Below are 27983 nucleotides of genomic sequence, written 5' to 3' on the forward strand. Positions count from 1 at the left end.
TAGGCGAAAACTGCGCCTGGGCGTGCTTGTAGCAATTGTCCTGCGTCGTTCGTCCTTTATTGTGTACGAGGCAGGTGCACCTTTTTCCAGCACTTGCCATAAAACCAACCGAAGCACCCTCAACCAACGACACTCGTGCACGACGCCTCGTCGAAGTTGTCACTGGCCAGAGTCTTGTAGTAGTCGACGATTTTTCTGAGCGCCTTGAGCCGACTGTGTGAGCCGTACTTGTTCAGTGTCGAACACACGTTTATGTAGTCCTCGAAATCGACATCGTAAGCGGCGACGCCGAAGCTCACGTCCTGCACATCGCCTTTGACCTTGCACAGCTGGGCGTAAAGAAAAAATGAAGGGCATTATTAAAGCTAACCTGCAGCTGTTTCAAACAGCTCGGGACACCCTCAACATACATCCAGTGACTTGGACCTTCTACCTTGTGTTACACTAGATATACGCAGTCAATCAGGCGATGAAAGCCATTAAAGGGATCAAAACAGAACAATTTCGATATATCGTGCATGCTCGTTGATTAAAAAGCACGAAATCAATGTTAACTTAATGTCACTGCCTCAGCGTCAGCTAAGCTGGAAGGCACATTGAGCCAAGAAGTCATGTCACGCGGCTCTCTAATTGGGTCATATTTGGCACTTTGAAAATTATTCGATCCTTTGGCCTTGCCATGGGGGTGAGGACTGTGTGCCCTCGCAGACGGTTTTGGAGTTACTGACGGCGTAGTTGCGCTTTCTCAAAGGTACAGCACACCACCTACTGGTTCCACCTCCCGGCTTCTCTGAAAGCTTTTCGAACAGCGATTTTGGCTCAAAAACGTCTGGAAACTTGATCTTCAAAGTAACGCACTACCAGGGAAGACGCTAACTGACTCTCGTGCTTTCCCTTGGGGTTTAAAAACACAGACCAGAAAATGTTTTCTTCAAGAGGAGGAATTGGAACTGCTGTCTGACGTTTCCAAAATTGATTGCGCCGCAGAACCGATCGGTACCGTCGCTCTTGATCGTGCTGTTATCCATTCTCAGATTATTTCTCCTGTTTCTCACCAAGGTATGCTGTGGGACTGTACCTATGGGAGAATGTAATCATGCTTTAACTTACGCTCCACTACAAGGGAGTACAGAGTAAAAAATCTGCCCCTTAAAGGCGTACCACCAATGACGGCAGCCATTTGACACCTTTATTTTCTCTTTCTTTTTTCTAAAAAAGGTGCACAGAGCACGTTAGCACAGTTAGTACACACATGCACCTTCTTCAAAGGTGCACGGGTGCGTAAGGGAGCACGGGTTCAACAACTCTGCAGTAATTCATTCACGCTTGCTTTTAAAGTATTGTAAGCTATTCGACCTTTCCATTAAATGACAGCTGCAGCCTTCATGCGTTCCGTTATTGTTATTCGGGCCCCCATAATGTGATAATTAACTGAATTATTTTAGCTGAACTGCTCAGCATCACTGACTCCTAGATGGGGCTCGTTGAGATGTCATATATGAACTTCTAAAATACGCGCGTCATAGACAAGGAAGTATCTATCTTCTGTGTTGAACTGTCACCTCAGTAGCTTTGTATGACTCATTCCAGCCCGCTCATACCTGCTGACGTTCCTTGGGCAAAAATACGTGGCACATGCTGGTACCGTCTTACTGTGCAAGTGGATTAGCTAAAGATTGGCCTCCTTTAGCTAGCTCTTTTTTTTCAGTAAAGTCAGAAAAATCGCGCCGTGATCACCATGGATACATCAGAAGTGTGTCTCCATAGCAAACAGCTTAAGATATGCAGTGAAAGATACGCCTAGGTACAATAATTATAGTTGGGAATGCCGGAATACTAGAGCGATTTTAGACAGGTCGTCGGCAGCTTTTCGAGGCGAATGTTTAGCTTGCCTCAAAGAGAGCGTGCCAAAAGAAATGACCAGTGTCTTTTAAAACAGGCAAAACTTATGCAACTCTAGAGAAGCATGAGAAAGGGTGCAACTGTAACGATAAAACACCTACTGCACGTGCGTGACAACCATACCTTGCTCCCTTTTGGGAAAGTGCAAGGGTGCGGGTTATAGACAGGGAAATGTAGCCGTAAAGGTGGTAATTTTTTTACAGCGATAGGTAGCGCAAACCGCAGGCCCATAGGACATTAAAAATATAGCATATAGGCAACCTACGACACAACGTTCCTTGACCAACACACAGCCTAGCGAGAGAATTAAGCATAATTTAGGTTAACGTGTATTTCTTTTACCCATCACCTGCCACTTTCACAACCATCAGCTTCTGCTCCCTGGCGAAGTCGCACGCGGCGTCACCTAATCGGGCTAGATGAAATAGCACGTAGTAAAGGACAGTAATTAGCCAAAACGCTTCTCTAATTGCTCAATGTTTCGTCATGCTCTTCTGGCGGCCCGAGCAGTTGACGAAACCAGTTTTTAGGCGCACAGTGGCACAACTGCTGCGTTGCCTGGGCACTGCAGTTTGCTTATGAACAACCTCCGCCTTCAAACCGAATCAGCGAGACTACAATAACGCAGAGAAAGACGGCAGCTTGCAGTTGAAGTTTAATTTCGGTATTTTTGCGCTAACAAAGACAGTTGGCGATTGAACCACACGTTGCATCATCATCGATTGCCGTCATTAAACGCATGATTGCGAAATAAAAATAATAAATTGCTTCTGCAGCGAATACCATACTTGTTCATTTGCAGTCCGCGCTGGCAACATTCCATGCTTCATTCAGGCAAACGAGATGCACCGAGTGGGAGCCGTCATAGAAAAGTCCGCTTCGCCACAACACTTCTCAGACAGTTAAGTTCAGTAACCAATCCTCAGATGAGACATAAAGTTAAGCTGTAAGAAATTTTATGCTACTACATGAGCTGTTCCTAAGGCACAAAGAGCCAATACTGTAGCGATTTTTTTCCAGGCGTGTCCCAACAGCTTTGTTGAGCACAGAATTTCACGAATTTCAAGACTGGTCAATCTATCAATAGAGAATACGTGCGATATATTGATTGATTGATTGATTGATTGATTGATTGATTGATTGATTATATTAATCGATGAATGGATAGGCAGGACAAAATGTGAGATACCTTAGCGCCCAATCCCACTTCGTTGTCGTAGGCAAACGTGCGGCGCTGCGTAGGGTGATGCGTCAGCATGGCGTAGTGGTCACGTTTGTATTGCAGATGAGGCGCATAGCCGTTGTCATTGCACACCTGTAAGAACGATAATAATCAGTTAAAAAGATGCGACATGCAAGGATCAGAGCTGCGCCAAAAACATGTAGGAAGGCAATGATAGCTTTGCATCTATTCAGCCGCCGGTATAACACCACGTTTCTGTCAAGAATAGTTTATATATTTTGGGGAAGAAGCCACCTTACACTCGTAATGTGGAGAGATTCGGCCACACTTCCGAAGCCTTGACTCACAAATGGAAAAAAGTGAGAGTCGTCAACCGTTCCACAATACAGAAATTATGTGCATAAGAACTGTGCACACATGCTAGAAAAATTACTAAAAATTGGCAGTGGCTCAGCTCAGCTACGCCAGGATATACTTAGCGAGAGGCACGGTATATCCCTACAGTCGTATACAACTCAAGAAGGCAGAGGCTTTTTCCCCGTCAAAGGACCCCGTTCCAGCCAATGGCGTCGGCCCATTCTCGTGACCCATGCTAGTGTAACAAAGCCGGGAGTGACAGATGAAAGGTCCGCTCCGTCCATAGTCGGGGAAAGACCCCTCTTTCCATTGTGCCACCGCTCCCTGCTGCACCCTCGAGGCCCAAAGGGCCTTAACGCAGCGCGCCCGGGCTGCGGCAAACGCCAATGGGGTACCTGTCTAGGCATCCCACCTAGTGGTTGTAAGGGCGTGACCCTTCAGGTCACGACCCCCAGCACCTCTCCCTATGATTTAATAAATGTTTTCACCACCACCACCACCGCTCCCTGCATTGTCACCCTAGCAAGGTCATGAGAATTGGCCGACGCCATTGTCTGGAAGGGGGGTCTTTTGACGGGGAAAAGCCGCTGCCTTCTTAAGTTGTGTCCGACTATAGTCACGTCTAGTTGGTTTGCTTATCGCTGTGTCCCGATGACTCGAGTTTCTCACGTCTCCTACGCCGCACAGCGTCCGCCACGTTCTACTTGGCCGCCATGACAGTGTGCTCTCTCGGTAGGAGGCGAGCGGCGTCGGCGCGCGGCGCCGGCAGGTGTGACGTCACTCGGTGGCTCCTCTCGGTTGGAGGCGTGCGGCACGGCGCGCGGCGCACCAGCTGCGCGGCTGTGACGTCACTCGGCTCCTCGCGCATGCGCACAATTGGCGCCGAAAGCCCACAGCGAAACGGCCAGACTGCGGGTAATGTAGCTCTCGCTACGAAAATGTCAAAAACGAACCCCCAAAAAATTCACTGAATTGCAGGCGCTAGCTGATCCCTTAACCTCCCCTCATTGTGTGTCTGACTATCGCGGTGGTTCAGCGGCAGCACTCGAATAACTAATACGCTCCACAACGGACTGGGGGAATGACACAGAGGGTTGCACTGGAGCTAGAGCAGGGTATATCACGTTAAGCCGTGCGGTAGATAGGCAAGTCATGACAGAACGAGCGCTATTAGTGTGGGTGCTGCAGTCACCATACAGATAACTATACTTCGTTTCATACATAGCAGGCAACGCTGCGGAGGTTGCTGAAGTAGTGCGTCCGGGAAATCATATTACTCCGCCACGTATCATTCGTTCTTTTCGAAACTCCGGTCAGTGTTTGGACGGAAATAAATAGCGGTATAAAACGATATGGTAGCAATGAAAATCACGGTCGAAGCTGTCAGGCGCTCAGTGTGCAGGCTCTCTGTCTATAATTTTCACTGAGTGAGAACTACTTTTTGGGCGCGCATTGAGTAGGAGCGATTCGTCCTACCAGCCGCGTATCATACCGCCGCGTCTACTTTTTCTTTTCGAAGTCTCGACGAGTCGCAGGACGAAAATGTGGCACGAGGTACAGAGAAGTCCAGGAGATGCCAGTCGCGGCACGTAAGATTTGTAAGAACGAAATATGCTTGTGTTCGCTTTAGTTTTATGGCGAACTACTTTTTGCGCGTGGACTTAGCCTGCGCGAACAGTCGCGCTACCTTTGGCAGCGTTACCTGCTATGTATGAAACGGAGTATAGATAAGCAAACGGAGCAGAGAGCGTAAGGAGGCGAACGAAGAATTTGTTGCCGGAACAATTCGAACGAGAGAACCGAGATGGAAGCTTCTGAACTTTGGGATTTTGAAAATGCGGAAAATCCAGTAAGGCTTTCGGTCCAGGCCATTCGACACGGGCAACGGGGTTAATATGGGGCTACTGCACTCAGGGCTTGTAAACATGGGGCATACGAAACCAGGCATTCGAACGGAGCACGTGAGAAGGGGCGATGCCCAGCAGGGCTTCTGGACTCGGAGCTTTCGAAAAGCGGGTACACGATGTGGGACAGTCATTGTGGGGCATGTGACGCAAGCTGTGGTGACCTCACCGGCTGAAATTGCGGCTTTTCAAAGCGGGGCAAGCACAGTGGAGCGTTCGGTTCGTGACATATTTTACACAGGTCTTGCGACATTGGCGTTTTCGAGCCTCAGCAAGGAGATCATGCGTTTCTAGGGGGTATACTGAGGAGCCCCAGTAGCCCATATTGCTTATTTTTTTTTTATTCGAGGGAAAGAAAGTTATAAAAAGGAGTGTAAACAAGCCTCGCTATATACCGGGTGTTTCAGCGAACACTTTCAAAAATTCTCATAAGTAGAATTTCCTTGGTAAAGATATGGCTTTTGCAGCATAGTATTATCAATGTTGGCGGACACCAGAAAACCGGTAAATCATATTACTTAGTAAACTGGTTCACTAATTTTTAATAATTAACTTTTTAACTATTACAGTTAGGCGTCTAGTTGCAATTAGATATTTGTAGCCGGTCGTTAGTAATAGCCATATCAGTTTTTATAATCTCGAAAATGCAATTACCCTCACCGCTGTGGCTCGACAAAGTCTGGCTGTTTCGTGCGAAAAATACATGCGCTATCGAAAGCATGCAGGCAAAGCATCCCCTCCAGTGCACGTAACTAGTCGAAAAAGCCAAATTTTGTCGAGCCACAGCGTCGAGGATAATCGCATTTTCGAAATTCTAAAAACTGATATGGCCATTACTTACGACCGGCTACAAATATCTAACTGCAACTAGGCGCCTAACTGTAATAGTTAAAAAGTTAATTATTAAAAGTTAGTGAACCAGTTTACTACTAGTATGATTTACCTGTTTTCTGGTGTCCGCCAACATTGCTAATACTATGCTGCCAAAGCCATATCTTTACCAAGAAAATTCTACTTATGAGAATTTTTGAAAGTGTTCGCTGAAACACCCGGTATATATTCATATACAGGGTGTTTCACCTAAGACTTTCTGCAATTTTTAAAAATAAGGTATTTGAATTAGATGCGCGCTTTTTCTGGCATAGCATTGTCAGTGGTGTAGTACATCATAATGCAGCTAAGACGTGCTAACTAGCAGGCTTGTTAACCAATATTTAATAGTTAACTTTTAAACTATTACCGTTGGGCGCCTTAATTATTGAGAGGCATGTAGCCCACCGTAAGTGCTGTCCATATCCGTTTGTAGAATTTCGAGGACGCGATTATCCTCGGCGCTGTGGCCCAACAAATTTCGCCTACATCGCGCCAAAATACATGCGATTTGAGAAGCTTGCAGGCAAAGCAACCTCTCCAGTGCACGTAACTCGCTTAAATAGCCAAAATTTGTTGGGCCACAGCGCCGAGGATAATCGCGTTCTCGAAATTCTAAAAACGGATATGGACATCACTTACGGTGGGCTACATGCCTCTCAATAACTAAGGAGCCCAACGGTAATAGTTTAAAAGTTAACTATTAAATATTGGTTAACAAGCCTGCTAGTTAGCACGTCTTAGCTGCATTATGATGTACTACACCACTGACAATGCTATGCCAGAAAAAGCGCGCATCTAATTCAAATAGCTTATTTTTAAAAATTGCAGAAAGTCTTAGGTGAAACACCCTGTATATTATATGAATATGCAATTCTGTTACAAGCCAACGGAAGTCAGAAATTAATTACTTTTGGACAAAGACGCATGTCGGTGCCAGGCACTTGAAAACCTTCAATAGAATTGGTTATCGACCTCGATCGATAACTAGCTGTTGAAAAGTTGGAGCGACGTCAGGCACCATTGGTTTCCCAAAACCTTCTTTCTTACGCCCTTGCTCACCTGCGTGTAGGTGCCGAATGACAGCACGGCCCGGTTTGTGTCGCAGTGTGAGTAGAACTCGAACGGTTCTCCAGCACGGGGTGACGTCCAGCGGCCCTTCATGGTGACCGACACCAAGCCTCGGCTGGACGCATTTTTGGTTTGGAGTTCGCGAAGAGTCAACGGACCGGACGCCTGCGGGAAATAGGCGAGGAAGTTATCAGCGCATTATCAGCACTTATCAGCGAACTGATCATGCACAAATATTTTCGGTTAGGTACCTGCGACAATACTACGTAAACCGGTACTCGCTAGGGCTGATATTTCCTGCCTATGTAATATCATTATCTATTTTGAAGAAAGCCAACCCCTCAGGTGGGCCCTGGTAGGAAGGACAAGGGTAACAAAAGTAGTACAGGGAATACAATAATGAATGTGTCAAGGGTAACATTAATGAACTAGCATTGCAGAATAGTAAAATGGAATACATCATGCAGTCATAACAGAAATGAAGAAAACGGGGAAATTTTTAATAGCAAAAACCTGGAAATACCGCTCAAAGTGCCAAAGCATTAAGTAGTTCGTCAAGAATTAGGTCAATCAAGTCGATGCTATTTGTTAGGTGAGGCGGCAGTAGGTTCTATTCTTGTATTGTATGTGGAAAAAAAAGAATATTTAAAAGCATTAATTCTAGAATTATAAGGAGTTACTTGTTGATGAGCTTGTACTATTGATGAATGGGAGAATAAAAGTGTAAATATTTTCTCGCTCTAGAATAAAAAATGGCTGAGGCTTAACTTGGTTAAGCCTGGAGAATGCGAAGCATCATCGTGTCGTGTAATTTGGAGGCGCACAACCGCAGCGACAGTGCGAGGTGGGCCCCCGTTTCTCCACTGCCGTGACGTCAACAAGTCACGTGGTGTGGCATCATCGTGTCACGTGATTTGGAGGCGCACAACCACAGTGACGGCGCGAGGTGGGCCCCCGTTTCTCCACTGTCGTGACGTCATCGTGTCACGTGTGTGACGTCATGTATCACGTGATTTGGAGGCGCATAACCACGGTGAAGGGCTGAAGTGGTAGCTAATGTAGTATGCTTCGCATAATAAGAAGGCACAAGAAAGAAACAACGACCTAAACCAGGAATCTAAACCAACGATAAAAAATTCAGGGGTGGCACTTTGGCTTTCTAAAGTGCTACAAGTCGAAAGCCTTTCTGACGCACTGTTTGGCGGACGCCTGCGCCACCTGTGAGAGCGGACAAAAACTATTTTCTCGTCCTATGTCCGTGTGTAGCATGCGCTGTTGAAATTATTATGAATGACCACCTAGCCCGTCAGCTCACTCTGTTCAACTATGTTTTATTAGTGGTCCTCTGCTCCAAAAAGGGGTGTCCGGCATCCGTGGGTGACCTTATTACTTCGAATCCACGCACTCTGACGTCAAACCCATTTCGATCACCCGAAAAGCGCGACACCTCTGCTGACAACTTTCTCTCGACAACGATGAGGCACTAAAGGCTTTCGCCTTAAAATTTGTTTGGTAAATTGTTTTTTGAGGAAAGGAAATGGCGCAGTATCTGCCTCACACATCTCGGCGGACACCTGAACGGCGCCGTGAGGGAAGGGAGGGAGGTGGGAGTGAAAGAAAGAAAGCAAGGAAGAAAGAAGGATAGAAAGAAAGAAAGAAAGAAAGAAAGGAAGAAAGTAAGAAAGAAAGAAAGAAAGAAAGAAAGAAAGAAAGAAAGAAGGAAAGAAAGAAAGAAAGAAAGAAAGACAGACAGACAGACAGATAGACAGACAGACAGACAGACAGAAATAAAGAAAGAAAGAGAGAAAGAAAGAAAGAAAGAAAGAAGGAAGGAAGGAAAGAAAGAAGGAAAGAAAGGAAGGAAGGAAGGAAGGAAGGAAGAAAGGAAGGAAGGAAGGAAGGAAGGAAGGAAGGAAGGAAGGAAGGAAGGAAGGAAGGAAGGAAGGAAGGAAGAAAAGAAGCATGGAAAGAAAGAAAGGAAGAGGTGCCGTAGTGGAGGTCTCCGGAATAATTTCGACCAATATTTTTCCGTGTTTGTTTTTTCTTCTCTTTCTCACGGGTATCCTTTTTTTTGGTGGGGAGGGAAGTGAGTAGAGAAGCCTGGGAAGTTTTAGTGCGAGGACCCCGGCCATCCAGCAGCAAGCCACCCGCCTGGCGGCTGAGGCCGTGAAGCAACACTGCAACTTCACTAGTCCTTTGTCTGCGAAGCATCCCTACCCGCGTCTCAGGCCTGCTTGCCGGTACCGGTGATATCTGGGGGCTCCTTCTTGGTGGATCAATAAAAGTTTTATTCATTCATCGGAGCACTTAAACGCTGTTTCGAACTTTCAGTTCGATATGATCAGTGATGAGGAAGATGCTGGCTCACCAGATCGAATTTGTACTCGTCGTAGAACGCGTTAGGCAGGTCGATTGATGAGTAGCGGGTAGGAGGCATCACGGCGCAGGGGTTGGCTTCGTTGTCGCCGAACATGTAGTGGCCGTGAACAACAAACAGATCCGGGTAGTATCCCAAGCTCCTGCAGATTGACGGCAATGATGAATATAGAGAAAGGAAAGTGACGGTGACGCACAATGTTTGCAATATACCCGCTAATACCTAGTAATTCACCTTTATCTGCGTACTAATCACTATTGATTAATATTGAGCAGTATTGCGACCAAGCCGGTAGCAAACCCGTGCAAAGAGGCAGATCACACGAAGCACCACGTCAAGCTCCCCCTTCTTGTGCTCCGCTCTGCATTGATTCATGAACGGGTAAAATGCAATGACACTCCGCGGGCATGTGGAAACGCGGAGCTGTGTTCCCTCTAAGTGTGATTGACCCTGCACACCTGCACCATCATGGTCATCGTTTCCTGTGCAACTGACCTGCCCTGGTCGGCGAGGAATACGGCCCAGTCCTTTTCCGGAGTCGGCCCTGCAAGCGCAGTGACTGAACGGTGACCATGCGCAGACGAGAACTCATGAAACATCTGCAAGAAAAATAAAAAGAAACAATTCTGTGAAATTCCTCGATTACAGCTCTTGATGGTTGTCCTGAATGCATTTTGGTAAAACACTTCTCGAGAACATACAGCGCAAGGCGTTGGCTCCGCGGGCCACGTCGCGCGGTTTGTTCTGTATCCTAAGCGTTCTACACACTTATGGTGGGAGGAACTTTCAGAACTGCTAGAGGAGCTTCCCTACAAGACTGAGGACAAAATTTCTTTGGCGGCACATATTTAAAAAAGACTGCGTCTTTATCAGTTTTTTTTCCCGTTGCGCCACTTAAGCAGGAGCTTCCTCAAAACCGGATGTAGTAGTAGTAGTAGTATGTTTATTTGGCCATATTATATACAATATGCCCTCGAGGTGAGGCTAAAGGAGGTAGACTAAGCATGCCGCCTCCTGACAAGGCCTACACCCCGATCACACATCATGGAAACGGGGGCCGAATGGACAAAAGATAAAAAACAATGAGCAAACATGATCACAATAGAAAATAGTTAATGATAGACAATAATAAATATCAATTAACAATAAACAAAACATTTCATAATATGCACATTTAAAAAGAAACAGAACACAAACACACACTCAAAAAAAATCTAAGTATACAGAATTAGCTGAAATTTAACCGCGGAAATTTAATGTATTAATTATTCCAGGCTATCTTCCTGTTCTTCGTTCATAACTTCTTACTCTTCTTCCAATCTCAGCTCGATGACCTCTACTCCTCGCATCGCAGGCGGTATGCAGTCCTGCAAGGTGTAGGCGTAATCTGAGATAAGTTCAGTTATCAACGTAGACGTCATCCTGGATAACAGGGAGATAAAAGTCCAGAAGGAGACAAAAGAACGACAAGACTGCTACTTTTAGTACAGGTATAACGATAGCTTATCAGGTTATCCAAGTGTATTTTGAAAAAAAAAAGGAAGGTGAAGAACAGCAAGGAAAAGCAGACGGAAAAGAAAAAGATATGTGCCACTGTTCAAGGTCGCAAAATAAACATTGGCGTCTATAGAAGCCCCTGCAACAAGAAAGACCTAAGCAAGAGGTGGTATACTCCGCCTGAATGCATTCCTGCAGTTGCTACAGCCCCTGTTTCGTGGATGTATAGGTGCCGTCAAAAGTAAATGGAAGGCAATATTCACGAAAACATTTAACCACTGGCCCCCCAATTCATGCATCCTTGAATACATATGTGCAGCCTCATTGTGATTTTGCGAATTGCACTGTGCGCCGACAACATGAACCATTATGCTCTAGATTTAAAGAAATTAAATTTTTTTGACAAAGTCGCCTTCCATTTACTTTTGACGGCGAGTGTACACTCATTTTAACGGGACAGCGGTAAGGGTCAGGTTTAGCAAAAATTCTAGCATCGTCGTCGGCGGCAGCCGCGTGAGGGAGAAATCCTCAGAGGCGACCTTTCGATGGTACGACAACGTGCCCACTGTATTGTGAGCAAACTGCCCACCGTGTTGCGTTTGGTTGGTTTGGTTTGTTGGGGTTTAACGTCCCCAAAGCGGCTCAGGCTATGAGGGACGCCGTAGTGAAGGGCTCCGGAAATTTCGACCACCTGGGGTTCTTTAACGTGCACTGGTGCCAGTTGAATTAATGACTGGTCTCGAGGGGTGGCTCGGGAAGAGGTGCCTGGGTTACACAACCCCTACCGGCGGCTGGGTCAGTGGCGCATCTCTTAATCACTGCACCACTGCGTCAAGAGCTGAATGAGAACTACCGGCGATCAATGAATCTAAAGTGGGACCAATTCCGCATATTAACGCCTATTAAACCATTAACGTTGCCATGTCATACCCTAAGGCGGAGATTCAGTGTCCTCTCCAGTTTGTTTTTTTTTTTTCTCCTTCGAGCTTCGAGCGAATTTATGACATATCCAGACTCACCTTTAGCATCGAGATGGCCGCTTGCATCTGTAGGCCGAATGCATTTGCGGGTGTGTCCAATACTCCTACGTGGAAGATACCTATGTTCCAGAAGTCCTCCAGCGGATTCGGATGTGTCTGCCGCAGATCCTCAGACGCCCGCGCCATTTCCCTGCGAACAGCGTGTGGGGAACAAGCTTGACTTCGTGGATAAAAAAAAGTGAGCATTTTGGACTCCCTCGCAACATACAATAAGGAGGACTACGAAGGCAACAGTTCCACCCTCCTCCCCTTAATCACGAGGCGGTCGCTCTTACCTCCTGAAGCCTGGATCACATGCTACAAATGGTAATGTCAAACAGTCCTTCGAAAGTTCTGCACCCCGGGTGAGAAAACAAAGACTGATTGATACTGAATAGAGTTGTCACCACTACCACCACTTCGAAAAAGTTTTCATCTAGCTCATCTGGTACCAGAAACATTGTAGGATAAAAATTATCTTCCATTACTCTCAGAACTCAGGGAGGCAGAAAAAAAATGCAGGCCGAGACCCCGCTCCGCCCCCTTGGCTCAACTGTGTACTTTTTTTTAGGGATGGGTGAGAGGTACTTTAGCCGGGACAAGAGAATAAAGCTGCAAGGTGGCGACACGGCGCCGTATCCAACCAGACCCGCCGCCGCCTCCTTCATCCACGAAACTCCTTGTGGTTTTCAGAACGCCAACCACCGCTCTCACAACTGATGGCAAGAAGCAATTGTTGCGAGGCAGCATTCGAGCTGAAGACCGGCGCCGATGGTCACCGGGACATACAGGAATGGGAACTCAAACAATATTTGTAAACTACCGGCTTACTTATGAGGATTTGCACAAGGCAAGCACTTTCAATTATATTTACGCTACATAATACACGTTTCATAAGCCCTTAAGGTACGACCTAGGAATGGAATGGCCTATTTTTGTAGGCTATTAAATCAATATCACAACACCGGCATGAAGTTCCCAAGACCAGTCGCGGGCCCATTCGCTCAGGTGGACCCGTTTTCGTGACTTTACTTTCTGCGGTGGCAAGTTAATATTATCAATATTACTATACAATAACAACAAGAGCCGAAATATCGTTGCCGTTGTGAGGATTCAGTCGACGCGGCACATTCCGTTGAGCTCACTGATTTTTGAATAAATCCTTTCTATTAGTATTACTATTATGGACACGCTTAAAAAATACCGACCGATGACCGAGGGGACAGAAAGCAGTCGAGCGAAACCCGTCCCGATCGACTCTCTGGCAATCTGTGAAGTCGTTACGCAATCGCGGAGTGGCGACACAATAAACTTCAAACTTTCGGAGATGACATAGTCCATTCCGACGCCACCCACACCACGAGCCCCTGAGAAGCGCCCTTCACCACTGTTCCTGCTAACAAAATGCAGTTTGTTTCCTCATAAGGATCTCGTCCTTGTGTATTCAGTTCCCATTAAAAATTAGCAAGCGAATATGCCTTGATGTCTTTTTACGCCTTTATAGCTAAGGAACTCCCACTCACTGGTACGCGTAGGCCAGTCCCAGCATGGTCGTCGTATATCGGCTGGCAGCTCCCATGAAGGTCCGTAGGTCTTCACCGCGCCGTCTGCCGTCGGCTAGAATGTTTCGGTCGTCGTCGTACATCGACACGAAGAAGGCGTAGTCACAGAGGCCGTCTTCGGCCATAACAGCGTCCACCCTCGTATTCGAACCGTAGGTGCATAACAGGGTCTCAGTTCCCTGCGCTGTAAACGTGTGCGAAAAGTCAGTCGAGCCACGTGCTTTGAATGCGCAAATGAAGGACCTACAGTTTTGTCTAGCAGAAAAGAGGGCACATCATGTCCATGTAAAAAGCATAATTACAGGGATTTAGCATAGTTTTTAAGAGTTTCAGAGTTATAGAACATGTTTAGAGCTTCAGAGCACTGATTTATAGCTTTAGCATAGCCTTAGTACCGCAGACGAATACAAAATCAGCCGGGTACATTCTGCGCGTGCGCAGTGACATGTGTGCGTTCTCACTTTACCAGTGCGCATAGTGGCATTCGCTTGTAGATAACTGTCAAAAGTCCACAGCCCAAGAGTTCTGCTTGTAGACCATGTTCTGTGGCTTCGCTTTGCATTGAAGGCATAGGAAACCACCGAAGGCGAAGGGAACCGTGCTCATCCCTCCTTTCAGAGTTAGGACTCCTATGGATACCAGGACACTGCAACACATCCAGGAAGTAAATCCTTTGGTATATTTACTTTCGACAAAGGCTGTACGCTAGCACTACTCCAGAACTGTTTTAACTAATGGTATGGGGCTTCCTAGCTAACCCTAACCCCAACGCCCTTCAATGCACACTGACCGCAGCCAACAGCTGCAGAAGGGGAGAGCAGAACGGGAGGGGGGGGGGGGGGGGGTGAGGCTGCAGCAGGCCGCGGTTCCTAGCGAAGGATAAATAGCGGGAGAGCTAGTAGGCCTTAATCGAGGCACACGACTGGGAACAAGCAAAGAAGTTATCACAGGGCTTAAGAAAACAATCTACCGCACTTATAGACACGAGCGGGATATCAATAAGCGCGGGCGCTACTAGATGACCTTTATTTTCAGATACGTTAGACCACTCAGCAATCCCCGCACTTTCTCGCGCAACACGTTCAATCTGGTAACTTCTCTAGGTGCGTGTAAAAAACCGGCTTTTTCCGCATCTTCCATCTCTTCCTGCGCTAACATGTGCTCGCTTCAAGGATACCACCGTGGCCGTTGAGTTCAGCCGTTGGAGTTAAAAGGAAGAAATGGTTCCTTATGTCATCAATGGTGGTTTTATACAGATACGAAGGTGAGAAGGTGGTCAAACCCATCGTTGAGTCCAGTGAAGAGCGGTCGAGCGCTAATGGGGATTAAACAGAGAAAGCAGTGAGGGACGCTGAGTACCCTGCCCGTCACCAAAACCTGAAACGGTTGAACGGAGCGCACGTAAAGCTTCGAAAGCGGAAAGGGAAAGCGAGACGGCGGTCCAGCTAAGAAAACCAGCTGACGGCAGACGCTCGTCAACCCGCAAAAATATTCAGGAAGACCTTGTGCGTTGTATAGTTCGAAAAATCGAACAGACGGAAAACTGGGCACGTTCAACAGCCAGTAAACCTGGCCGATACTAGTGGGTGGCTGCCACCATCTGTGCGCAGTCCTAAACTGTGGCAGACCTTTTTCAGTAAAGAATTTCAAGGCTCACAGTCTCGGTGACGAGATAGACTGTGATTTTTTTTAACGTTGTTTCAGGCCCCAAACTGGTACCTCCTATGACACCACCGCAAGACCTGTGCAACTAAATGAACACTGGTGTATTAAGGGGCAAAAAGAGCATCACGCCCCAGATATTCTTCTATACTTCTCTCGTAGCTTCACTTCCTTGGAGATCCTCAGTAGACGACGCGAGCACACAACTCCTTAAGGTATGTCACCACCTTTTTCAAAATTTTTTTAAATTTTGACTATTAAATTTTTATTTCACATTTACCTTATAAAACACCGTTTTATATGATATTCAAAAGCAAAAAAGAGTGAAAAAATCTATGCTGGCATTTATTATTCACAAAAAATTGCCCAAACTTGGCTGTTATGCGAACATTCATAACTAGCGAATGGAGAGCAGGAATTGTAAACTTTTTGGCACAGAGTTAGCCAACTAACCGCGCTGTGCAACCAACTAGGATCTTTGCCATCCGATGATTGGGAAAAAAGTTATAGCAAAAATGCCAAAGAAAACAAAAAAATGTGCCATTTTTGCCTGCATTCCTTGACATAAAACTTGATTATATCAAAACTCATCATTCGATTTCATTTATCCTAGTTCATTGCACAGGCTAATAAAAAAGGAACGAGCGTGCAAAGTTTCAATGAAAAATATTCATTCATTTCGAAGTTATCACTGTTTGCGCAACACGAAAATGCAAAAAAACTAGTTTTGAGAAAAACAAGAATAAAGTTTTTCAATCCTTGTAGAAACAAGATCATCATGCCGTAAGAAGTTAAAATCCTCCAGGTCTATAGCTAGGGCCCTCCTTAGCTGACACGAGCTCTCTTTTGGCATTTGTTGCTGCCCGTCTTTATTTGCGGAGATGTTTTGCCTCACCCGTTGATTGACGCTGGGCCTTCAACACACGGTAATGGTCACTGGTGCAACATGCTACGAGAGTGTGGTGGCTAGATTCGGTGCCTGCTTCCCTCAAAATATCTGCTGTACTTCTTTTGCCATCATTGAAGGACGAATCCAGTAGCATTCAAAGCGATAGCGTGAAGCGCGCGCAAAGTAAACAACTGAGACGCTTGTAGCGTCATGCATCCCTCTTGCGGAAATTTAAAGCAATGTTTCAAAAAAAAAGAAGCCTTAAAAATTGCTTTTAAATAATCTTTTACATATCAAACTGAAACAAAACAAAAAATTTTCAATATACGCCGTTGATTATTGCCGAGTTATCACTTTGTGTTACGAAACCACATCAGTTTCGGTTTCAGAACTGTCCACCACCTGTTCGAAAGTTGGCTATAACTTTTTAACAAAGTAAGATACGAACATTATTTTTGCTGCAAAACATTGTTGACTGTTTGGGGATTCCCGAAATATAAAAAAGAAAAAATGTCATTTTTACAAAAAAAACGTTTTTTGAAAGGTGGTGACATACCTTAAATCTTTTGTGTAGAGCAAGTTTCAATGACAGTTTTATGTGTCGTTTTCAAAAGGTTATTAAGCATGAAATGCTTTTAGCCCCCGTTGTCGGCAGTGTGGTGACGTCACGCCGAGACCGAGAGCCATCATCCGGGCACTGAAATCCACTCATCCGGGCACTGAATTCCAGTACTCAATTCCAGTCATCCGAGCTCTGAAACGAGAACATCCGGGCACCGTACGAGACAACGTGATTTAACGAGACTCTGTAAGCCCTCCTACGCGACCGGCATGCAAGCGCCGGTTGGTCTCCAAAGGAGTCACAAAAAATAACTGCTGCCAGTGCCTTCTCAATGTTTATCAAGATATCAGTCGCTGTGCGTTTGATAATGCACGGAATTATAATTTCCGATTTCTAATAACGCGTGCAAAAAGCACATAAATGCCACGATACACTTCGTTGTCATACGTGATCTCTTAGGGGCTTCGCGCATCGAAGCAAAGCCGCGCAGGCGCACATGGGTCCGGGGGAGAAGCGCTGCGTTCAAAGGGCAAGGCATCGCGCCGAACGGGTGGTGGCGTTCCTCCCTTCCATTACGGAGTGGTTCGGGTGTCCACCGAGATGGCAGAGAATTACTGCGCCATTTCCTTTCCTCAAAAAACCTTGCGTTCAAATGGCAAAGCATCGCGCTGAACGGGTGGTGGCGTTCCTCCCTTCCTGTACGGTGCGGTTCGGGTGTCCACCGAGATGACATTAGGCCCGTAAACATTTCATGCTTACTCTACTCTCGGTTACGGGAGAGGCAGAGATTTTTTTTTATCTTTCACTACATTCCGCGCATTGCATTCCACACGTCCTCAGTAGTCTTCTGATCATAGTCAGTATGCGGAACCTCATATATGGCCCATGCAATTCCTCCCGTAGTCACCCTGTCTATCACACGGATGATTTATATTGTTTTCCGCAACATGCTCAGCACTTTGTCACCAGTTCGGACGTCTGGCCAGAAAATGCGCGGCTATTCATAAACCTTCAAACTGCGCGTTTCAGCGTAGATTAATGTTAATTCTTTAAGATTGGGCTTTCAGAGTATAAAAATGCCGATTGCGCCATAGTAATACTCGTGTTTGTGGACTTTCGAGAACGGGTGACCCAAGCGTTGATGACAAAATTGAAATAGTTAACTTTAACTATTTAATATTAAGAGCATGGATGTTATTAAAAAGTTATAGCTGGCTCTTAGTGGTAGTGATATTCTGCCTCGAGAATCCCAAAAACACAATTACCCTCGGTGCTGATACTGGAGAATTTAGGCCATCTGGCCCGCGATCCGAAATCCACGCGCCGGTGAACCCGCATACGAAAGCCAGCCAGTACAAGCCACTCCTTGGTGCACGTGGTGTGTACCTTCTCTGTGTGGCTCACACTGCGGTGGTGGTCGCCTCTATCTGCCTCAGCCCAGGCGGGACAGCAAATTTTATGCGCCGCGTGGGCCACGGATTTCTGCATTCAGTCACGCCCATGAGCTATTATTTCTTGGGGTAAGGTTCTTCTCAAATATTGCTTAAGCAAAGTTCGTAGCACTAATTTTTCCTTCAGTCATGAATTAGTCTTGGCAGTCAGCGGCAATCCGCTTCTTTGTCTAACCCTGCTTCTCGCTCTTGGCAGGCCGATCAGGCGTACCGCGATCTTCAAGGGGCGGCTGCGCCCGCACGGCGATCTCGGACGCTGCCACTAGGACTGTCCCGTTGCGCATGCGTCCACCTGGTCGGTTATCATCCACGTGCAGCCGACAAGCCCAAAGTACCCGGATGCAAGAAGCCGGGTGGAGGATCACGTGGTGTCTGCCAACAGCTATATAAACCGTCAACACCCAGGCATCATCGCAGTCAGCGGCAATCCGCTTCTTTGTCTAACCCTGCTTCTCGCTCTTGGCAGGTGAGTTTGATTTGCCAATTGCTGAAACTGGATATATTATTTTTTTTTTTCGCCGCTGACTGCAAAAATGCCTGATACATGCTCTGCTTGTTCCAAAGCCGTGGACGGAAAGTGTTTGACTTGTTCTCGTTGCAAAAGTAGCTACCACTTTGGAAAGAGCTGTTCTGCTATCACGAAAAATGCTTTTTCAGAAATGTCGACTGCTAAGCGTGAAACCTGGACATTCCCATCATGCGAATCTAGTGCGAGCAATCACTCAGACTCAGATGATAGTGACGTTTCTTTTAGTCAGGAATTCTCTGCAGTTAACAGCAAACTTGACCAACTGAGAGTTACGGTTGAAGCTCTCACAACTAAAGTGGAGGAACTGCTCCAATTTAAGGCAACAGGTGAAAGATGGCTGAAACCGTCACTGAAATCCAAACGTCAATTGAGTTCCTTTCTAATAAATATGACTCTGTCATGTCTACCCTAGAAGCGAACCAAGCTGAGTTAACTCAGCTACATGCCCGAGTGGGATCACTTTCTGAGACTGTTGTCGCTCAAGCTGAGCTGCTGGATCAATCAAGGTGCGCAGTTAATGATCTTGAACAGTACAGCAGGCGATGCAACTTTGAAATACATGGCCTCCCAACCAACCCTAATGAGAATTTGGTTTCTTTCATGGGCGATCTAGCTCAGACACTAGAGTTTCCAGAATTTTAAGCAAATACAGTTGCTTCAATACACAGACTGCCGAAAAAGGACAGTTCGTCTCCCCCTATCCTTGTGCAGATGCGTGACGTGGCGTCTAAAGAAGTATGGCTTGCTCTACGGAAAAAGCTTCGCGATTTACCTGCGGATGAGTCTCACCCTCGGCTGTATTTCAACGAAAATTTGACACGGACAAACAAGGAGCTTTTCCGATTGGCCAGGTCTAAGGAAAAAGAAAAGCAGTACAAATTTGTTTGGACACGTAACGGCAAAGTTCTGGCCAAGAAATCAGAAGAAGTGAAGACTTATCCGCATTGAGAAGATGTCTGACCTGGATAAGATCTGCTGAGCATGGGTGATCTCGAATTCCTTGCATATACAACATTTTCCGAAGTAACAAAATTTTTCACAAGTGACGCACAACCTGCTTTTTGCGCGACGCACGTTAATATCCACAGTATCCGAAAGCACTGGGATGAATTCATGGCACTAACTTCACCTTCTCGTTCTACATTTGACGTATTTGTACTGACGGAAATCAATATTTCAGCCGATATTTTCAATCAGTATGCAATACCAGGTTACCAAGCAATTTCCTGTACCCGACCTGCTAGAAAAGGGGGTGGCGTCGCAGTTTTTGTGAGACACAGTTGGACTGTCACAGAGCTAAATTCTGACTTCCAGCAAGCAGAAGTAGTAGCATTGCGTTTGAGCACGCCAGCTCTCTCTCTCTGATACTCTTTTCCACTCGCATGAAGATTATATCTGTGTTATAGGCGATGTTAACATAGATACCTCTCGCCCTCCTAGGGCTCTGGTCTCAGATTATCTTGATCTGTTATCAAAATGGGGACTGCAACCAACTATCCTGAAAGCTACGCGAGAAGAATTTCTGTCGGGGCAACTTGTCGTCTCTTGCATCGACCACATAAATATAAGAGCTCCGAATTCTGCCCTACAATCTGCTATCGTCGAAGCAAAGCTGTCAGACCACTACTTTGTCTGTTGTTCTTTAGCCCGGAAATTGAACCCTCCAACAGCAGATAGCGGTAAAAAAGAAATTTCCATCTGCGATCCCAAAATCTTTTACCGACTGGCATCGGAATACGATTGGGAAGTGTTCTTGGAAAACGTGCCCCCGAAAGACATTTATGATAAGCTTGTTGAGCTACTACAAGAGTTTAAGAAAGCGGCTACTCGCGTGGTTGAAATCAGGCAGCGCAATAAAGAAAACTCATGGATGACCTTAAATATACTATCAGCTATAAAAGAAAAAGATTTGCTCTGGGCCCAGTCGAAAAGGGCACCTGCATCTATCCTGCTACGGTCCAAGTTTAAGGTTGCAAGAAATAAAGTAAACGCAATGATTCGTCAGGCTAAAAGAGTACATTTTCGTAGCGAGTTCAAGAATGCAGGCTCTGATACTAGAAAAACGTGGTCTTTGATTAACAATCTACGAGGTGTCAAAAGGCGTGGCAATGATGGCAAAGATTTTGTGTCGTATTTCGGCACTGATGAAGAAAAAATAGCTAATGAATTCAACAGGTTCTTCTCGCAAGTTTCGGGCAGTGCGCAACAGAATCCCTTATTTTGTACTCTGAAGAATAGCACAGTTGAATCTGCACACCTGCCTTTGCTAAGTGAGGATGACCTCTGTTCAATTATTTTTGGTCTTAAACGCAATAGATCTGTGGGAATAGATGGCATTTCAGTTGATGATTTGCGAACCTTGTTCGACATACTTAAAGGCGTGTTGCTGTCGCTGTTCAACAGCATTATCTCAAGCGGCATGATCCCGGTGAACATGAAAGCGGCTATAGTTACCCCAATTCACAAAGGTGGTGCACGTAATAGGTATGAGAATTATCGTCCTATTTCAGTCTTGCCCTGTTTGACTCAAATACTAGAAAAACATCTGCTGTTTACAATGACAAGTTTTTTAGATAAGCTCAAAATCCTGTCACTGTGTCAATATGGTTTTGTACAAGGTAAAGGGACGGAAATGCTTTTGGAGGATTTTTCTGACATGTTAAATCGATCTTTTGAACGTAACCAAGTGGTGTGTGCACTGTTTCTGGATGTCAGCAAGGCTTTTGACAGCGTGTGTCACAGTGTGTTATTGTGTAAACTGTCCAGGTTAGGCTTCCGTGGAGTGTTTCTTTCGCTTTTGGAAAATTTTTTACTGCAGAGAACGCAGTATGTCTCCATTGGCCGGGCAAAGAGCGCTTCTTTGTTAATTAAAGCTGGCGTTCCGCAAGGTTTTATAATTAGTCCCTTGTTATTTAACGTCTACGTGAATGACCTTTCAAACTTTGTTCCTGTAGGCCTGTACCAGTACGCTGACGATACTGTACTTGTAACCCAGTCACCGAACTACTCTGACTCAATTTCTTCTCTTCAAGCTGCCGCAATAATTTCCATGGACTGGTGCTCAAACAACCTAATTAAAGTCAATAGCTCTAAGACTCAGCTTATATGCTTTCACAGCCCGATGAAGAAGGTAGATTTAAACCATCACCTCTTCTTGCACGGATCTGATTGTTCCCAATGTCAATGTGTACCCTTGAGCTATAGAAATACAGTGAAATACCAAGGATTATACTTTGACAGTGCTCTTTCAAAGAATGATCACTTGTCCCACGTTTGTAAAAAGCTCCGAACCGTCTCCTGTGTGCTTTACAACATCAGGTACTACATGCCGCTTTCAATACGCAAAGTTATCGTAAACGCCCTTGGTTATAGCATACTGCGTTATGGCATAACGATTTATGGTCACTGTGCAGTTCGCTGCAAGTGCAGGATTAATTCTCTCCTACGATCTTTATTAAAAAATATTGGCTATGATTTAGGCCTTCCCTCCAATTCTGATCTCTTTAAGGTATTTTCTCTACCTGATTTTGGTCGCCTGTTGATGGAAACGATCGTCCTGAAATATTTTTGGCTTAGTGACTATAAGATTCCGTATGTTCCCACACGGTCTCTTCGACCGAAGGAACCGTTTTGTATTCCCCGACGGTCTACAAGATATGGAAGGCGAGTAAGAGATTATTACGTTCCCTTTCACTTTAACAGGTTACCTCCAAGTGTTCGCCGGGCAAAAACTAAATACAAAATAAAAAAGATGCTGCGATACATTAATTAGAGAGTTTACAACATCATGCAAGTGCTTTACCACCGGTCAAGTAAATCTTGTGATTTCATTGGTTACTGCTGTATTTATTGCACTGATCTGAGGTATTGTCATGCCACTTTGGTTTTCTTCCTTGCAATTTAATCTGATGAGAATTTTTTTTTCCTTCATGTAACATGAGTCTTGTGTCTATTTTGTTCTCACCATCATACTAATTTGATGTCCGTTATTTTGAATGTGTTTTTTTTGCCTGTGTGTATATCTGCGTGGTTCCGCTGCCTGTCAGGCTCTGCCACTCAAGCCCTATGAGGCTTTGGCAGGCCGGATTTCTGTACATTTTTTTAAATATTTGGCTCAATAAAGTATTATTATTAAGTATTATTATTGCGTCACAACCGGGGCGAAGTGCACAAGCAATGTAAAAGCAAGTATTCTACATGAATATTTACACTGTGTGACACTATGCAAAGAAGGAGAGGATTAAGCACGTTAGGGTACACCAGCGTTGGACTGACCATTCGGTGGCGGGGGCGTTGTCATTGTCGTCATCGGCTGTTCGGCCTTGACAGGAACCTCGACCACCAGTGGAGGAGAAGGGACGGGGGGACCCCGCTCGCTCACGTCGCTGAGATCCTTGTTCTCGGTGACGGTGTCGGAGAAACCTGCACGTGTAGTTATAAAAGCGGATCCGGTAAAAAGCGCTACCCTGCCATCGCATAAGATAATATACATGCACGTTCCTCTCAAAGGATCAAGCAGGGAGCTTATAGAATGAGAACACTCTTGGCTCTTGACGATTTCTTCTCGCTTCGTATACCGTATAACACTGCCCTGCTGAAAAAAAGTTCTATGATGCAATAACCTCATAGATCATTCATCGTACAATATCATACAATCTGTATGATATAGCATACAATTCGTATGATATGTCATACAATATGTATGATGTATCATACGAATTGTATGCTATATCATACAGATTGTATGATATTCTATGATGAATGATCTATGAGGTTATTGCATCATAGAACTTTTTTCAGCAGGGTGCCTCTAGTCCAACCACCACAGGTAAGCAAGACACTTCTTCCCTCCCACCCCTCCTGCAATACAATGCCTGACTAAGGCACCTTTTTCAAAGACACCAAAAATGCACACTGCTTGGGAGCCTAACCTGGTCTGCAGTACCAAACGTGACGTTAACTAGCCTGTTTCAAACGATAGTGAATTATTATTAAAAATCTGAACGCAAGAAACAACATGTAATGAAACCAAAAATGATGGTTTCGTTTGGTTTATGGGGCTTTAAAGTCACAAAGCGACTCAGGCTATGAGTGACGCCGTAGTGAAGGGTTCTGGAAATTTCGACCACCTAGGGTTCTGAATTACAAAACTGTAAGGTGAACAGCGTTAAGGAAGCCAGTGATAAACCTTGTGTCAGCATGAATTAAATGCGCAATCCACCTGTTTTCTGCTCCTTGCTACTGCCACTATCGGCGCTGTTATACCAGGTGCTGCACTGAGCGGGTTTTATAAATACACTCTGAACAAAAAGGACTAAAAAGAAAGTAAGCTGCCTTCTGGCGCACACTCTTTTTATAAAAGGAAGCATAAGCTTCTCAGGTTACGGGTGCTGCACATGAACAAAACCTCCACTTTACAGCGACATCTGTTAACGCCATTCTTCCAGGTGTTTGACATATGAGTAGGCGTTAGAGTAAGGACGAAGAAATAAAGTGTACCCCTCTCCATGTCAACAACTTGTGGCGCCCTCTGTGCGCGCCGGCAAGAAGTAATGCTTGCGTCATTCACGCCGTGCAAATGGAGGGCCCTACTTAGTGGTGCTCAATCAGTTGTCGCTTAGATGTCCCTGAAGCAGAATGCATACGCCCATATCCGCACTCTCTTTCCGCATAGCAAATTCATTTAGAAAGGGGCGTTGCAGCTGCCGTTGTGTCGATACAGTATTCCGCATTACAGAATGAAGACACGGTCTTTCAGAGCTTACCTCCTCTCAGCACCAGCAACGTGAGGACTGAGACGCTGATTAGGAAAAAGAGCAAGGCGAACATCATCACCAGGAGTGGCGTTGCCTTACTCTCCCTGGATAAAGTAGAAAGCAAAGGAAAATGTCTGTACTTGATGAATGCAGGTACTATCGCGTGCAGTATGATTTGCAACACGCATAAGGTGGTACAAGCTGACTTCACGAAGCAATGTGTAGCAAAGTTCAGTACATAGCTGCCCAACAGCGTGCCGGCGTCAGCACATCGTATTTTCTGTCAAGCGCAAACCAGGAGAAGGTGACCGCCTGAGCGTTGCAGGTCATTCTGATTGCGACTGTACATTTGCTACCTCTGCACGTCCATTACATTTCATATATTTCGCTGTTAGTCAGTAGCGCAATAGATTTGCATGCGCTTATGTCGATAACTGCTACATATCTATACGCTTCTCATAGTAAGCATTCTGTTGAGTGATACTGAGCTTTAGTTTCACGTTTTGTGTGAGCGAAAATTCTGCAGTTTTCTTCATCTATTCTGCTTCGGAGAGGCCAGTGTTCCGTGCCAAGTCCATCAGCTCCTTGCGGTACACTCTAAACACAAATGCGCTTATACAGGAGTAGGAAGGGAGTATGTTGTCTTCCAGCGCACTAGCTTTCATGAAAGAGAGTGCGCTAGAGGAGACACCTTACCTCCTATTATCTCCTAATCTACTACTTGATCGCATTAGTGCATCAATTGACTCCACCACACTATTCTACCAAATGTGACGTAGCCCAAGTGGCCTAGTATTATCGGGCCAAATTTTGTGACCCTGAAGAACGAAGCCATTTTCTCAACACTACCCAAAGAACGCCCTGCTCAGCTTTGCTGCATGGTGCCCTACTTCCTTTGAGTTTAAATGACAGCATTAAAAACCTCACTGCGAACAAAATGTCTCGCCGGACGCTAAATTAGGAAAGTCACGTCACCACAAAGGAGCCTGCCTGTTGGCTGATCGCTTCGAGTGAGGTGACGTCAACTGACCACAGCATTCCTGTTGGCTGTAAGAAAGTGACGATACTACCGCTACAGGCATCAACAGTGGTTAATGTTATCGCTTTTCCAACACATAATGGAATAAGGTTCCCCTGTCAATTTTCTGGTCTCGTCGTGGTGCAAAAGAATATTATTGCATCATGCAAGCTACATATGTACTGTTCCACTGTTCACATCCTTGCTAACACGGCTAGTGACTCCCCCTATCTTTAAACTACCGCCACTTACTGACTCTTAGTGTCGTGCGCTTCATGAGATTATGGGAGCTAGCCTTTGGCTTTACTCAAAATTAAGAATTCCTCAAATATAAGCAAGTGTGGGCTCTTGAGGACATGGACAGGGTGTTTATTGGAGAAAAGTCTTTATGCAGTTGCACTGCAGTAAGGCACACTGTTCATTTCACTTTCTTGAAATGTTTCGGACAATCTAATTGCTCAGTCAGAAAATAGCGTCGCATAAAAAGATGTTTTTAGGAGAATTTTTGCGAGAAGTCTGAATTTGTCAAAACACTCGCGTAACTAGCTAAAAAAGTGGGAATTAATACTGGCCTTTCCCGGAATCGCTCCGCGCAATGTTACTTACGACTGCATCTTGGCCTCTGCAAGAGAAGGAAAAAAAGTTAACTCATCACTCCAGCACGTCGACACGTCTATCTAGTTTTGAGCGAAAACTGCGACACACTATCAAGTCGAAAGCATGGTAGCGACAGAGAGAGGATAAGAAATGTCATATTTCATAAGAAGGCAAAAAGGGAAAACACAATCTCAGCTGTGTCTTAGGGCTTTATTGGAACAGAAAGCTATAAAGGAATTCCTAGCGAGTAGGAAATACTTGAAGTACTTCGTTGCAATCAAAAACACGATATCCCTCTCATAATTTAGGAGGCACATGATAGAAACTTTCGTCTTAAATTGTATTTAATTGTTTTTGCTTCATTTCGTAACTAGCGCGGTTTTCATAACATAAACTTTAGCATGCAAATTTTTTGGGCGTTATTGTAAATGTGCACCCTGCGTCATAAGATCTTAGCCCACAAGGTTTGTCTTTCAGAAGTCTAGTGAGGAATCTGTGACAACCCCGAATCTCTGTCTCCGTAGGGAATAACCGAACTACCATTATCAACTGTGAGAATTTTGTTAGTTTCCTAAGCGTGTTAACAGCCAGAGTATTCTTTCAAAAAGTGTACCGAGTGGTCTGCAAACTTTTGTTGAACACTGTACACGCTCACAACACAGCCTGCAAACAGGTTTATGGGGGTTTAACGTCCCAAAGCGACTCCGGCTGTGAGGAACGCCGTAGTGGAGGGCTCCGGAAATTTCGACCACCTGGGGTTCTTTAACGTGCACGGACATCGCACAGTACACGGACCTCTAGAATTTCACCTCCATTGAAATTCGACCGCCGCGGCCGGTATCGAACACGCGTCTTTCGGGACAACAGCCGAGTGCCATAACCGTTGAGCCACCACAGCGACTTAACGCACAGTTCAATTAGTCCTAACGGCGCTCGTGACGCGTATTTCTGGTTGCTATTATGGTGACGCCTCTTTTTCAAAATATCACTGCAAGCAGCATGGCTTTTGCAGTACTGTGAGAAAAGCGCATGTAATAGAACTTTATTAAGAAAGTAACCATTAGTTCTTAGAATGACTTTCTGTAGAAAGAAGCGCCATCTCTAAGTATCTGGTGGTGAAACAAAGGGGACTGTTTTAATATTCGCTTTGAATGTGCCGGAAGAAGGCATAAACGGATTTACGCGTGTCCTCAGCAGTGACAAGTTCGTACCTTCAGTTGTTAGCTGTAGGCTGGTCCTGCTGGCCTGTTCGGTCATAACCGGCCCGGGCACAGGTGGCGCGGTCGCAGGTAGTGGGTACGCAGATTGCGCGGTAGCAGGTGGTGGGTACGCAGATTGTGCTGCAGCAGGTGGTGGGTACGCGGCCGCTTCAGGGCCGTTATAAGGGCAGTTATACGCCGAGTTGTAGAAGCCACTGAAGTACATGACGCTCAACAGGAAGCTGAAAACCTGCACACATAAGATTTGTTAGGAAAACGTTACCGCAACATCAAACAATCACGTGAAAGGAAGGCAGGACGAAGCACTACCCTTGCTTTCACCGGATAGTTTTATATTGCGCAACAGTTTAGCTAAGAATATGCACTAATTCGCCGAGCGACACGTTTTACTTGAATAAGATTTGTTGTCCGATTCACTCCTGGCGATTTAGCCTGCAGCAGGATTGAGCCGGCGAAAAGGTAACGAAACACTCAAATAGGGCACCTCACAAACAAATACATTGACTCCCTTGGAGCCGTAGTAGCAGAATCAAACCAGAGGGAATAGAGGTACAGTA

The 27983-nt window shown here is 45.5% G+C and overlaps 1 protein-coding gene across 1 annotated transcript; it reads right to left on the reverse strand.

Annotated features, from left to right (window-relative positions):
- LOC149348403 (uncharacterized) lies at positions 1-27631 on the reverse strand. Its single transcript, XM_089541747.1, has 11 exons — positions 27418-27631; positions 26216-26231; positions 24601-24695; positions 23111-23257; positions 13704-13926; positions 12181-12331; positions 10160-10263; positions 9656-9806; positions 7279-7452; positions 3092-3217; positions 1-329 (listed from the first exon to the last, which is right to left on the reverse strand). Exons 1-11 carry the CDS (start codon positions 27629-27631, stop codon positions 120-122), a joined length of 1611 nt encoding a protein of 536 aa, XP_089397873.1. The 3' UTR covers positions 1-119.
- Positions 27632-27983: the final 352 nt, after the last annotated feature.

This window comes from Amblyomma mixtum, chromosome 4 (assembly GCF_055824585.1).
Source record: "Amblyomma mixtum isolate Tamu chromosome 4, ASM5582458v1, whole genome shotgun sequence".
Lineage (NCBI taxonomy): Eukaryota > Metazoa > Arthropoda > Arachnida > Ixodida > Ixodidae > Amblyomma > Amblyomma mixtum.